Source organism: Peromyscus leucopus, chromosome 8b, assembly GCF_004664715.2.
Source record: "Peromyscus leucopus breed LL Stock chromosome 8b, UCI_PerLeu_2.1, whole genome shotgun sequence".
NCBI lineage: Eukaryota > Metazoa > Chordata > Mammalia > Rodentia > Cricetidae > Peromyscus > Peromyscus leucopus.
In genome coordinates this window covers 29,519,108-29,533,550 of record NC_051086.1, presented here as the reverse complement: position 1 = coordinate 29,533,550, position 14,443 = coordinate 29,519,108, and the positions used below count along the sequence as shown (strand labels likewise).

The following is a 14,443-nucleotide window of genomic DNA, read 5'->3' as shown; positions in this document are numbered from 1 at the left end:
TGAGAAGCCGTTATCTTCAGGCACAGCAGAAACTTGTCAACACTTGGATGAGAGTGTCTCACAAGTGTGAAGACCTGAGTTCTAATCTCCAGAACCTATGTAAAAACCAGACCTGTTAGTGAGAGAGTCTGCAGTCTCAGCTCTCCTACAGAGAGACAGTGGGCAGAAACATCTTTGAAAGCTTACACCAGTTAGGCTGACATACACAGGGGTAAAACAAAAAGAAAGACTCTAAGTCTAAGATGGAAGACAAGAACAGTTGTAGAACATTATTTTAAGGTGTGTTACTTTTGTTTATGTTGCATTTGTTTAACTCTGTGAAGCTGTGTTTCTGTGCCTGTGTAAAATCCTGATGGTCTAATAAAGAACTGACCAATAGCAAGGCAGGAGAAAGGACAGGCGGGGCTGGCAGGCAAAAAAGAATATATAGAGGGAGAAATCTGGGAGAAGAGGAGGATCTAGCAGCCAGAGAAGAAGGAGGACATTAGAGTCCAGCCACCCAGCTACACAACCACCAAGCCACAGTGTAAGAGTAAGATTTAAGGAAGAAAGAGAATAGAAAAAGCCCAGAGGCAAAAGGCAGATGGGCTAATTTAGGTTAACAAAAGCTGGCTAGAAACTAAGCCAACCTAAGGCTGGGCATTTATGAGATTCTTATTTATTATAAAAATAAGCCTCCATGTGTGATTTATTGGGAGCTGGGTGGTGGGCCCCCAAAAAAGAGAAAAGCCCCCAACAACAAATTGGTATACCGAGTAGGGGCTCTTTCTTGTATATCCATCTAGAGCCTGAGAAAGCTGAACAACAAAAAAGGGACACAGCTCCTTTAAGGTTTCGGCCAGACAGTTTCTGCCAGTCACCGAGCCCTTGAACAGCTAATACATTAAGTAGGAACAAAAAACTAAGTAAAAATGCCTGCCACAGTGCAAGCATAGAGCTCTAGGAAAGTCGAATGCAGTTCCTGGTCAGACACACCTCCCAAAGGCCTCGAGCTTCATGCTTGGCTTTCTCCCCCCCAACTCCCCACCCCACTCCGAGAAGTGGGCAGAGCAAACTGAGAGCCACTCATGGAGGATCCAGGTGTATGTTAGCAGCTTAAAAGTTTGCTAATGCAGTCAAAAAAGACTAGAGATACGCATTAAAAGAGATCCAGATGGAAAAAAAATCTCTAAAAGGTTAGAGTGTGCTTAACAATATGCATAGGCTTAAGAAAAGAAAAAGGGTATAGTCATAGAAAAAAATGGTTTATAAAATAAGAGCCTTCAAAGAGAGAAGTAAAGTAATATAAAAGAGAATAAGCTACGTAAGATGGGAAATACACATGTAATCTGGATCCTGTATGTGTTGATTTTGAATTTTTTGACTATTGAGAAGCAAAGGATAGCTTCTTCTATCTTTTGGACACATAGGATTGTGAACTGGACTGCTAAATTGAACCTAGAAATATTTTAGAAATGCCTTAACTTTAAAAAAGAAGTCAAAAATGTATTTATCAAATGAAAATCAAAAATGCTTTGGAGTTTTGTTTCCATAAGAGATGAGAGGCTGTGGAGTCCTTCAGAATTAATATGGATCAGGTTTGATCAAGCAAGATCTCCTGAACTTGACAGGTGACATCTATCAGCAAAGGTTACTGCTGGTCTTCCCAGGACGTGGTCATTATCTCAAATTTCCTCTCTGGAACCCTAAAGATACTTCATCCATAGATAGCAGGAAGAAGTATAGAGAAAACTACACCCACATTCCCAAGAGTTGGGGGTATGGGTGGTTTTTTGTTATTTGGTGGGTTGTGGATTTTTGTTATCATTTAGAGGAATATATTCATACAAATTTAAAGTTATTTTTGCTACACTGTACATATGTTTCTACTCTTGTTTAAAGCATTTTTGTATATTGAAAAAAATTTAATATTTTTGTTTTACAACATATTGTATGTATGTTTCTATTTTTGTTTGAGGTATTGTACCTATGAAGTTCATTTGGAAATGTAGGGTGAAGTTCTAGTTTTTAAAAGCTTTTATAAACTAAATAGGATAATCAGGAAACATAGGCTAGTGGCTAGTCATTTATAACAATCAAACTGTAGATATGTTAGGTATGCTTTCCAGATAATATAGAGATATATTTTAGATAGATAGATGGTCTTCAAACCTTTCAAAGACTAGAGAATATGGAATTTAAAATGTTTTGTGAACTTAGGGCTTTTCATGACACACATCTGTTCCTGGCAGCACCAATTTACTTCAGAGAAGATGATGGGCATTGAAGAAACTCCTTATGGAGTTTGCTTTCACTGTGGCAAGGTTAACCACTGAGCAAAGAAATTGCTCCTGCTTTTGACTGCTGAAAATGTGCTGTGCAGACTGGACATGCAGGACACACAGGAAAAAGACTTGCCAAACTTTGCCAAAACAGGTGGGATGGTCCTTCAGGGCTCCTGCTTCAAGGAAGAGGCTGCCAGACATTCTGCAGGACACAGAGAAAAGCAACTGACGAATTTTTTTTTTTTTCCGGTTTTTCAAGACAGGGTTTCTCTGTATAGTTTTGTGCCTTTCCTGGAACTCACTTTGTAGACCAGGCTGGCCTTGAACTCAGAGATCCACCTGCCTCTGCCTCCCGAGTGCTGGGATTAAAGGCGTGCGCCACCACCGCCTGGCACGACTGACGAACTTTGCCAAAACAAGGCAGGACAGTCTTTCAAAATTCCTGCTTTATAGAAGAGTCTGCCAGATACTCTAGGCCTGTAGGCTGGAGATGGATGCCTCAATGTTGTAGAGGAACTTTGGGTGACTGTCCAGGAAGCCAAATGTCTGTATTGTTAGATAATATTACATCCTTCTGGGTCTTTGATAGAGTTGAAGACTAAATAGTTAAAGTTGCAGTTTTCCTTAGTTACAATAGAAAGTAAATTAGGTGTAAAATTTTAGATTCACAAAGATAGAATAGATAATGAATTGTTTTCTCGAATATACTAACTACAAATGGAGAGGATATTGTGAATGTAATCCTTACCTGATAACTGTTATTGTATACAGCCTTACTATGTTTAAGTTAAAACCCTTTCATTTTTATTTAGACAGAAAGGGGGGAAAGTAGTTAAATATCATTTTAAGGTGATATTTTGTTTATGTTGCATTTGTTTAACTCTGTGAACCTGTGTTGCTGTGCCTGTGTAAAACACCTGATGGTCTAATAAAGAATACCAAAGCAGAAGAAAGGATAGGCGGGGCTGGCAGGCAGAAAGAATATATAGCAGGAGAAATCCGGGAGGAAAGAGAGATGGAGGAGGAGCCAGAGAGGAAGGAGGACATCAGAGTCCAGCCACCCAACTACACAACCACCAAGCCATAGAGTAAGATTTACGGAAGAAAATAGGAAAAGCCCAGAGGCAAAAGGTAGATGGGGATAATTTAAGATAAAGAAAGCTGGCTAGAAACTAAGCCAAGCTAAGGCTGGGCATTTATAATTAAGAATAAGCCTCCGGGTGTGATTTATTTGGGAGCTGGGTGGCAGGACCACCTAAAAAAATAAAATACCAAAAACAGCAAAGAACCTCGAATACTCAAGGTTGTCCTCTGGCACACAAGAATGCTCACAGATGCACATGGTTATTCACACATATACACACACATCGTGAATGGAGGCAAACTAAAGACATTTTCAGATAAGCAAAAGTCTGTCATAAGTAGTCCTACCTATAAGAAATTCTGAGGGTAGTCTTTCAAACTGGAGGAAGAAGAAACCAGACAGAAACTCACATCTTCAGGAAGGTGGGAAGAACACCAGAAACAGTAAACATGTTCCATCTTGCCCATGATCCATTAGGGTTTCGATTTGCTCAGCACCAATTTCTTCACAATCCACTTCTGAGTTTGCTCTGTATTTGCTGTCTCATAAACCTTTCCTCACCCCACCTACCGTTTGGCTCGCTCCAGGTCATCATTGGCTTGTTCCAGTTCCCGGATGTATTTCTGCAGTTGATCTTTAATGGCTTTTGTCTGAGCCAGGTCATCCTCCAAGGCCGAGATCTGCCGGTAGCCTTCTGAATGCTGCATTTTAAACTTCTCCTGCAGGACAGAATGGAAGCCAGCTCAGTGAAGACTTTGACAATCCATGTTCACATCCTTTGCCTATCATCACCCCACTACCACATCAAATATGGGACGCCACACATGGATAGTGCCATCTACCTATAGAAGACATTTGATGGCTTCAGGCACCAAATTTACGTTCTTCCCACCCCAGCAACAGCAGCTCATCTTTTCTTGGGAGAGTGTCTCATGTATGCTACACTGGCCTCAAACCAGCTATGTACCCAAGAAGGAAGAATGATCTTGAACTAATCTTCCTGCCTCCACCTCCAAAGTGCTAGGACTATAGGCATGAGCTTCCACACCCAGTTATGCAGTGGTGGAGATCAAACCCAGGGCTTCATGTGTGCTAGGTAAGTATTCTCAGTCTCCAGCTGAGGCACATCCTCAGCATGACTTCAACATCCTAAGGAATGTCTCTCCCTTCATTTTCAGGTCCCTGCATTATCCCTTCACACCCATCCTGCAAGGCAGCTCCAGGCTTCCTCTCCCAGTCTCCCCTAAGCTCAGTCAACAGAACCTTCTTTCCATAAACATGAAATTTCAGGTAAGAAGCAGTTGTCCTAGCTAGGGTTATTATTGCTGTGATGAAACACAATGACTAAAGCAATTTGGGGAGGAAAGAGTTTATTTGGCTTATATTTCCATATCAAAAGAGGTCAGAACAGGAATTAAATAGGGCAGGATCCTGAAGGCAGAAGCTGATGCAGAGGCCATGGAGGAGTGCTGCTTAATGGCTTGCTCCCCATGGCTTGCACAGTCTGTGTTTTTATAGAACCTAGAACCAGCCCAGGGATGGCACCACCCACAATAGGCTGGGCCCTCTTCCATCAATCACTAACTTAAAAAATGCTACAGTCAGATCTTCTTTTTTTTTTTTTCTTTCAGAGCTGAGGACCAAACCCAGAGCCTTCAGCGCTCTACCACTAAGCTAAATCCCAAACCCCTACAGTCAGATCTTACAGCAACATTTTCTCATTTCAGGTTCCCTCCTTTCAGATAACTCCAGCTTGTATCAAGTTAACATAAAACTAGCCAGGACAGCAGAGGATGCTGGGGTAAGTGACAGTCACTCAAAGTATGCATGCACTAACTTTCCTAACCATGTGCCTGCTAATCCTCTCAGCACTTGTCATCCTGACCTCTCTCACCTTGCCCCTTCAGTACCCAACAACCTTCATTCAAGGTGTCCATAGCCAAAAAAGCCATATGCACTCGCCCAGGCCTCAACTACAACTTAATATGGTCCTGCTTCACTCATGTGCACTGTACTTGAGCAAAATAGCAAGAATGACATTAGCTGCTTTTATCTCACAAAAGGAGACATCAGATACTTAGTGTGACAACCATCCTAACTTTCTGATTCAAGACACTCCCCAGCAGTGTAAGGAAAAGAAGCTCAAGTTGACTGGCCAGTGCTTTCCCAGAGCAAAGAGCAGTTTAGATGACTGTTACTGTGTGCCGGCCCTTGGGCTATAATGTGTGAACTCATCTGATCCCCTGTGAGAGATACAGAAACTAAGATTCAGTTACTTGCCTGGCCCAAGGTTGAGCTGCAACAAATAACAGCCAAGATCAGGGCCATCAGAGCATGTACTGTTAAAGCAAGAATACTAAACATTCCATGCAGGCTGTCAAAGTTTAAATAAATAAAAGGCTAGCTCCTCTTCCTGACTAGATTCAAGAAACAAAGCTATTATGAGATGTGCCAGATGTGCCAGGAGGTGATGTCATACTGCCCATGCCTAAGAAGGAGGGTAAGAGCCCCCAGAAAAGAATGACCGAAGTGGCTGTTAATTGATTTGCAGGATGACAACAGGAAGGGGCCTTCAATATCCTAAGGCTGTTAGGGTTTCCTGGTAAGCATCAGAGAGTAAGTATCTGCACTTAAGCAAAAAGAAACTGGATCCTAGATTATTAACCTCGATCCCAGGAAGATGTGGAGACCCAGAACCTCTGCCTGCATAGATTCAGATATTTGAATGTGGGACATGAAAATTGCTATCTCATTGATCTTTCATCTGGGACTGACTGTAAAAAGCTGTCAGCTGATGGAGACCTCAGTAAACGCTGTTTGATGCCTCACAGGCTGCTGAAGTCAAAGTTGACAAACAGCTGATCCATCTGCCATAGGTGATTGAAAGGCAATTACAGGTGGCAGGCTCTTTGTACAGTGTTTCTTCCCTCAGCCTCTGGCCAGAGGTTGTAATGAAGAGGTTTTCTGCAAGCTCAAGGGTCAGTCTTGAAGCATATAATTACTTAGTAACTGAAGGGTATGTATGCAGCCCTATGAAAGGCCTCTTAGGGTTCCCCCAGCCATTGTTCATGCCATAAACCTTCCTCCTCACAGCTTCCAGCCCTTAGGCCTCTTCAATGTGAGAATTGGAAGGATTCTTCATTGCCTGTTTCAAGGGTCAAATGAAAATACTTCCAGAGTCAACAAGAAATTTGGACCCTACATAGGACAAGGAGCAAGAGATAATCTTTGGTATCAGGATACAGTGACCAGGACAGGCTGGGCTCACCTATTCATTGGTGAGGACAATGCAGGCCTTGTGAAGCCAGGTCTCCATCTCTCAAAGGAAGTTAGAAATTCTGATTTTTTTCTGGGAAGCTTCATAATTTTTAGCTTTTGATATTAAATATATAATTTATTATGTATACAGTGTTCTGCCTGCACAACAGAAGAGGGCACCAGATCTCAGTACAGATGGTTGTGAGAACCATGTAGTTGTTGGAAATTGAACTCAGGACCTCTGGAAGAGCAGCCAGTTTTCTTAACCACTGAGCCATCTGTCCAGGCCCCTTAAATACATTTTTTTGTTTGTTTGGTTGTTTGTTTTCCAGACAGGGTTTCTCTGTGTAGTTTTGGTGCCTATCATGGATCTCACTCTGTAGACCAGGCTGGCCTCAAACTCATAGAGATCCGCCTGGCTCTGTCTCCCGAGTGGTAGGAGGTGTGCGCTACTACTGCCCGGTCTTTAAACTTTGAAACTGAGCTGATGAAATAGCAACTGCTGCTAAGCCTGATGACCTAAGCTAGATCCCTGGGACCCACATGATGGAAGCAGAGAACCCACTCCCATGGATACAGAGGCTAGAAAACAACTTGCAGTCATCAGCTCTCTTCCTCTACCATGTGACTCTTAGGAATTAAACTCAGGGCATCAGGCTTGATGGTAGGCACCTCTACCAGCTGAACCATCTCGACAGCCCCCAAGTATTTTTGGCTGTTCCAACCTCAGAAGTTGGGAGTGCTATTTGTTTCTGGCAGATGAAAGCCAGAAGTACTACTCACTGTCTTACAGTGCAAAGCTCAGCCCCTCACAACAATGTCCATTCTCAAGCAACACAGTGCCTGCTCTTTATGTGAGAGAACACATTCCAAGACATTCTGCTACATTCTCCAAAACCTCAGACACTACCAAACCCTATATATGCTTTGTTATTCCCACGTTTGCCTATGATAAAGCTTAGCTTACAAAGTAAGAAATTAACAATAGCCAGGTAGTGGTGATGCACCCCTTTAATCTCAGCACTTGGGAAGCAGAGGCAGGTGGATCTCTGGTCTACAGAGCAATTTCCAGGACAGCCAGGGCTACAAAGAGAAACCCTGTCTCCAAAAAAAAAAAAAAAAAAAAAAAAAAAAAAGTTAACAATTATAAAACAGAATGATTATTAACATTACATCATAATAAGTTATTTAAAATGTATAAATTTGTCTGGGATTTCCCATTTAATATTTTTGGATTTTGTTTAATCACTGGTAACTACATCCATAAAAAAATAAAACCACAGGCAAAGGGTCCAAGTAGAACCAGTTAATAAACCTGCTTATGACTGGCATGGCCCAACAGAATGTTCTAGAAGGTATTCTGTGATCTGTGTCCAGAAGTGAAACCCATGAGTCACTGTAGCTATAGAGCACTTGAACTGTGGCTAGTGTTGAATTATTTTTTTCCTCATTAGCTTTCATTTCAATAGCCACATGTCACTAAGAGATACCACATTTTACACTGTAATATACAAGAACCAGCTATTCTAAAGCCAGGCATGATGGTGCTTACCTTTAATCCTAGCACTTAGGAGGTGAATGCAAGGGGATCAGGACTTCAAGTCCACCCTCAGCTACATAGTAAGTTCAGGGCTGGTCACAGTAAGCCTGGGCTACTGACTCAATCTCAAGAATCTGCAATTCTAATGACACTGTGGCCTCTGATGAGCTCTCCTTACCACGTCTCTTGTGAAATCAGTACAGACCACCACCAAGAAGGGCTGTAGGCCATGTGTGTGACTTGCTTTCCACAGATCTCCACCACTGGGGCAGAAAGAGCGATGACACAGACACCTGAAGGGATTGCAGGAGGGAGTGGCCTGGGTGCGGTCACTTCATCCGACGACTGCTGCTTCAGCCATACAACACCTGCCTGCCACAAAGCCACCCCCTACCTGTAGACATGTTCCTGTGCCCCTCACCTTCACAGTCTCTAACTCCATTCGAAGGCGGTTATTCTCTGACAGGAGGTCCCGGTTCCTGGTTTCAATCTGCTGCAGCTGAGTCTCCAATTCAGCTTCGTATTCCCGGCTTCCTTCCTGAAATTCTCGGAGTTCCTCCTGTGTACTCTCTGCCCTATAGCAGGTTTGCAAATACATTTATCACAGAATTAATGATGCTGGATATTTGTGCCGCAGTGATGTGTGTGGATCACGACTTTATTCAGCCACTGTTACTCCCACTTTATGGACAAGAAGACAGTTTGTTAGAGCTAGCATTGAAGCACTCAACTGTAATCTTAGCATTCAGGAAGCTGAGGTCAGAGGCTTAAGAATTCAAGGCTAGCCTGAACTTACATAGTGCTGAACCCAAAACACACACACACACACACACACACAGATATGTGCACTGAAACACCAGTTTCAAACTTTAAAGTAAGCATACCTTTTTTTCAATTTTATTTTTATGTGTATGAGTGTTTTGCCTGCATGCCTGGTGCCCAAGGAGGTCAGAAGAAGGTATCAGATCCCCAAGAACTGGAGTTAAGGATGGTTGTAAGGCACCAACCATGTGGGTGTTAGGACTTAACCCTGGATCCTCTGCAAAAGCAACAAGTGCTTTTAACCTCGAGCCATCTTTCCAGCAATAGTCTACTTTGATAGACACAGGTAAATCTTCTCCCCTACAAAAGACCGGACATCCAGGAATAGATAAAGACCCATCCAGAATATACAATGAGATGTTAGGATAGTTAGGTGCCTCAGGTGTTTGTAGTTCAAATCCCAACTCTACCTCTCACAGCTGTTGCCTTAGGCAGACTGTATGCCTTCCCTAAGGCTTAGGGGCCTCTGTAGAGCAAGGTGATCCTAGTTTCTTCCTGGGTCAGTACTGTTGGCTTCAGAGCATCATATGAGAGGCCTGCAGAAGTGGCAGCCACCATCCTCCCAGTAGGAAGCAGTGAAGGACACTGCAGGACTAACCTCTGCTTGTAGGTCATGGCCAGGTCTCTCCAATAGTTTGTTTCTTCCTCCTCTGATCCAAAAGTCTTTCCCGAGTCCTCCATGATAAAATGGGCAGGAGCTCACTCTTCCTGTGACATGGTGTCTATGAGAAAAGTTTAAAAATCATTAGTGACTTCTGGGTAAACAGATGGTCTTTAATAAAAATAAATGTAAAAGCCCTGAACTTCATGCTAGATCAAATGGGAAAACAATGCTTTCTCAAAAATTAAAACTAAATAAAAAGTAGCCTACCCCCTATTACAGCCCAGGGCTTACATATATGCCCCCACATTCAGTACCTAGCATAGGACCCTCAGATCCAAATACGGTATCTTCTAGATTCCTGCTCCTCTCAAGGGGACTTGTTGGGGAAAGAGATGCAAGTTACATGTAAATTACTGCAAAGCCCTGGGTGAGCACAGGGACAGAACTCTGTACAGGATGCTGACCCACAACAAATGGCCTAGCTATGGAGTGCATACTTTGGTGAGTTTAGACATGGATGTGTCCCTGAAAAGCCACCAGCGCACTGTGATATGCATTCCTGCAGTATCTGAGAACACAGGGAGTCCAAAATTCAACCTGGAAGTCAAGGTTGGCTTCCTAGGAAGGTGACCCATGAGTAGCATGTGAAATGGGAAAGTGTTGGGTATTGTACTCCTGGCATCCCAACACTCAGGAAGCTGAGGCAAGAAGGTCGCAAGTTCAAGGCCAGTCTGGGACCCCATCTCAAAGAAAACCAGAATAGGAAAGCGGATTGAGAAGGAAAAGGAGGACATTAAACACGTAGACAGTAGAGAAGTAGCCAGGCTGTGGGGGAGTTGAGGAAGTCCAGAAGGCTGACAGTAGAGGATAAGAAAGAGCAGCACAGATTAAAACCCAGGGGCTAAGTCACAGCCAACTTTACAAACACATTTGTGTGTAGTGGTAGACACCTGTAATCCCAACACTTGAGAAGCTGAGGCAGGAGAAAGGAGAGATCCTAAACTAACCTGGGCCACAGAGAAAGATGGAAGGGAAAAAGGACAAAAAGAGGAGAAAGGGAGGAATGCTTGACTGCCACAAGGAGTCACTGGAGCACTCTGAGGAGAGGGACAGACAGACTCTTCAACTCAAAAGTTCATCCTGGTGGTGTGGCTGGCTGAGGAAGGCCAAGGTATAAAATGGTGATCTTCTGCAGCGATCCAGGAAAAAAAAAGATGGATAGAAAAAAAGTCAGAATAAAGGTGAAGGGAGAAGAACAGAGTTCAGGGATCCTTAGAAAATACCAGGCTCCTGGTGCAGTGGTGCCATTTGGGAGACCAAGAAAGGAGAGCTGCAGCCCAAGTCAGGGATTTGAAACCACAACCTGCAACACAGTGAGACCTGGCAAAGAGTGGGGGGGGGGCAGGGAGTGGGCTGGGGAGATGGCTCAGTGGGTAGTGTCTGCCACACAGCATGAAGACCTGTGTTTCAACCCTTAACACTCACGTAAAAAGCAAGGCTATACTCCTAGTGCTGAAAGTTTGTGTGGTAGAAACATGAGGATCCTCAGAGCATGCTGGCCAGCCAGTCTAGCCAAATTAGCGAGCTCCAGATTCACTGAGACCATGTCTCAAAAAAGAACGTGGAGACTCAATTGGCCCTAGTTAAACCAGTGCATCACAAAACAAAACCAAAAAAAAAAAAAAAAACATGAAAGTGGAATGGGAATTTGAGGGGTGGGGATCGAAGAGAGAGTGTAGGGCTGAGTATTATACACTTGTATAAAATTGTCAAAAAGGCAAGTGGAGAATGATATCTTTAATCCCAGCACTCGGGAGGCAAAGGCAGGAGGTAGATCTCTGTGAGCTCAAGACCAGCCTGGTCTACAGAGCATGCTGTAGAACAGCCAAGGCTACACAGGAAAAAAACCTGTCTCAAAACAAAAACAAAAGCAGAAAGGGAGAGGCAGGGAAAAGAAAGGAGGCAAATATTCTCACATAACCTATATGATGATGGGAATATGGTGTGCATTTACAGAAATGATGTCACTTGTAAAACACATCAAGAGGTAGTAAGCCTGGCTTCTGTCCTCAAGCTTAAGTACAGAAACATGCAAAGAATGTCCTTACCATTCTCTAACATGGAGAACTACCAGCAGAGGACAACTGGAAACTATAATGCTGTTAAATAAGAACTGTACGCACTACATTAGAAAAGCATCACGGTAACTGCTTTCTCCCTCTCTGTAGCAGGTATAGAAAGGGTTAAGTGCCAGAGTGGGGCTACAACAGGCACTGAGCTTAAGTACTTCTACCTGACACACTTCTTTACAATGGACTTTTTGGTAAAAGAAACTAAAAAAATACAATTTACAGCAAACAGTGTTAACTGAAGTTTCAGGAAGGAAGGAAAGGAAGGAAGGAAGGGAAGGGAAGGAAGGAAGACAGGAAGACAGGCTGGCTGCACCTATGTTAAAGATTCTACAAACCGGGCTGGAGAGATGGCTCAGAGGTTAAGAGCACTGGTTGTTCTTCCAGAGGTCCTGAGTTAAATTCCCAGCAACCACATGGTGGCTCACAACCATCTGTAATGAGGTCTGGTGCCCTCTTCTGGCCTGCAGGTGTACACGCAGGCAGGACATAATACATAATAAATATTTTTAAAAAAGATTCTACAAACCAAATAACTGAACTTGAAGATAATGTAGAGTTAAAATGTTGCAGATCAGAGCTAAATTATCTTGTGCTATTTTTAGTACCTTTGAAAGGTATTCATTGCCCATTCCAGTATCTGACCTAACATCCTTGTAAGTATCAAACCTAAAATATGTTCGGAGCACACTTCTAGCTTCCACTAATTTAAACTCTACTAGGGTTTTCCCTGCTGTGACCTGTGTCTGTAACCCCTAGCACTGTATTTGGTAAACACCTTAACTACTATTTGTTCTGTAGCCAGTACGATCTCACACAACCAACAGTGAAACATGGTGTTTGAGGAAACTGGAATCTGTGCTCTTGGGCCACTGTCATTCACACTGGGTTCAAAAATGAACTATTATTCTGTTAAGATGAGAACTGTGTTTTTGAGTCGAAAATATGGTTGCATTTGAAATTTTAAAGGTTTATACTTGGTGGGCTAAGGATGTAGCTCAGAAATAGAGCCCTGCCTAGAATGCACAAGGCCTGGGTTCATTCTTCATTACTGGGGGATGAGGGTGGGGGATGGACTTATATTTGAATAAGAATAAAAACAGAGTAACTATTGTTCGGAGGTCATTTCATTCTACTGATCAAGGTGCCAGGCAATCTTCCCACTGTGGTCTGGGCCCCCCTCCAGGTCTTTTCAATCATTTCTTTAACACCCACTGAGAGTTGGGCTATATATCAAGCATTTCCATCGCAACACTGGTGCAAACCCAGTGCAGGCTGTAGAGGCTCACACTAGGAAATCCCCTCTGAAGAAAAGGGGGTTTAATCTCATCAAGTTCACAAGTTCTAAGGTAGAACACACTTTGGAAGGGAAAAAAAATATCCACACAGGTTAAATCAAGTTAGCAAACTATTAACCAAGTGGAGGTAAAATATAAAGTCGCCCCTGCTACTTCAACCGGTTGGCCACAGGTATTTAACTCCATATGGAACGTTGTAAAAGGAATTACTTAAATCTCAAAACTTGTTGAATACCAGTGTGTTGGGTGAAGAGGTGAATGGTTAGATAACCTCAGGTTTGGAGAGTAGTTTGTGTCAGATTGTACTTCAAAAGCACCCGTCCCAATCCTAAGAGGTTATCCTAGCACACAATACACAGAAACAGGTGGCAGAGAAAATAACAAACCTCCACCCCGCGGCAAAAGGCTTCTTCTTTATCAGGTAAGTCGAGGAGGATGCACAGCCTGGCACAAAACCAAGATGACTTGGTTAAGACAAAGTCGCTCCAGAGCCAAGGTGACGCTGGGTTACCCAAGACCTCAAAGGGGTAGGTGAGCTGGGCCAACATTCAAGGTGTGGGGTAAGCACTCTCACCCTTTACCGGATAAAGTTTATCTGATCCAAAGTGATGTCTAGAGAAATTTGAAATGTCCGGCAGCCGAGACCCAAGAGGCGCTGTGGAGGAGGTTGGACACAGGCCGGTCGGTACCCATGCGGCAGCAGTTGGGGACCCGAGGACTGTGGGATGAAGGGGCAGGAAAAGCGCAGGGCTTGAGGAAGGGAAGCGGCCAGCAGAAGGGGAACAGAGTTGGCCAGGGCGAGAGGTGGAGCTCACAGATGTTAGGCTGAAAGCTGGGCCAGGCCTGGGGGGACTCTACCGCTAGGTGCTGCGGGCTTGGGGGCCCTCGGCCCGCAACTTGGCTCCACTTACCCCGCCCAGGCGACGACGATCCCTGCACGGCGCGAGCCAACAGGGCTTGACCGCGATCCCAGCCCGGTCCGCACCTCGCGGCCCGCGCCTCTCATTGGCTGCCGCGCCCGGGACGCTTCGAGCTCGGCCAATCAGCGCCGAGAAGCGAGGTTTGGAAACTTTTTCTTCCAGGCCCCGGCGCGTCGCCACCAAGCTATGGTGGTGCCGGGCGGGAGGGGGCGCGGGGAGGCGCGGGCTGGTAGCCCGGAAGGCCGGTGTGAGAGGGCCTTCAGGCGGCTCCGTGCACGAGGTACCACTCACCCAGGAACACCCACACGCCTCTCCTTCACACTGGTTACAAATATCCGCTCTTGCTCTTGCCGAGGAAGAGACAAAGGTGCAGTTGGGAGAACCCTGGGCTTTAGGGTTAGCTGGTATCGGATTACACTTGAAAGCACCCTACCCAAGTCCAGAAATGCTGTGCTACTCTAGAATGCACAGAGACAAAACTGGCATAGAAAACAACAAACTTTCACCCAGGCTACAGGGCACGT

General features: G+C 44.2%; 1 protein-coding gene across 5 annotated transcripts in view; it reads right to left on the bottom strand.

Moving 5' to 3' along the window:
- Nde1 (nudE neurodevelopment protein 1) overlaps window positions 1-14,017 on the bottom strand; it is a 32,747-nt gene extending 18,730 nt beyond the window's left edge. For 2 of the 5 annotated variants that reach the window (XM_028858401.2, XM_028858404.2), the window contains exons 1-4: window positions 13,911-14,017; window positions 9,567-9,690; window positions 8,568-8,721; window positions 3,919-4,067 (exon numbers count right to left, since the gene is read on the bottom strand). In XM_028858401.2, the coding sequence (XP_028714234.1) occupies window positions 3,919-4,067; window positions 8,568-8,721; window positions 9,567-9,649 (386 nt within the window). In that variant the 5' untranslated portion in view covers window positions 9,650-9,690; window positions 13,911-14,017. Of the gene's footprint in view, window positions 1-3,918; window positions 4,068-8,567; window positions 8,722-9,566; window positions 9,691-13,385; window positions 13,444-13,573; window positions 13,884-13,910 lie in introns of those variants that run through there. The other 3 variants (XM_037200682.1, XM_037200683.1, XM_037200684.1) reach the window with 3 other exon arrangements.
- Between the last annotated feature and the right edge of the window lie 426 nt (window positions 14,018-14,443).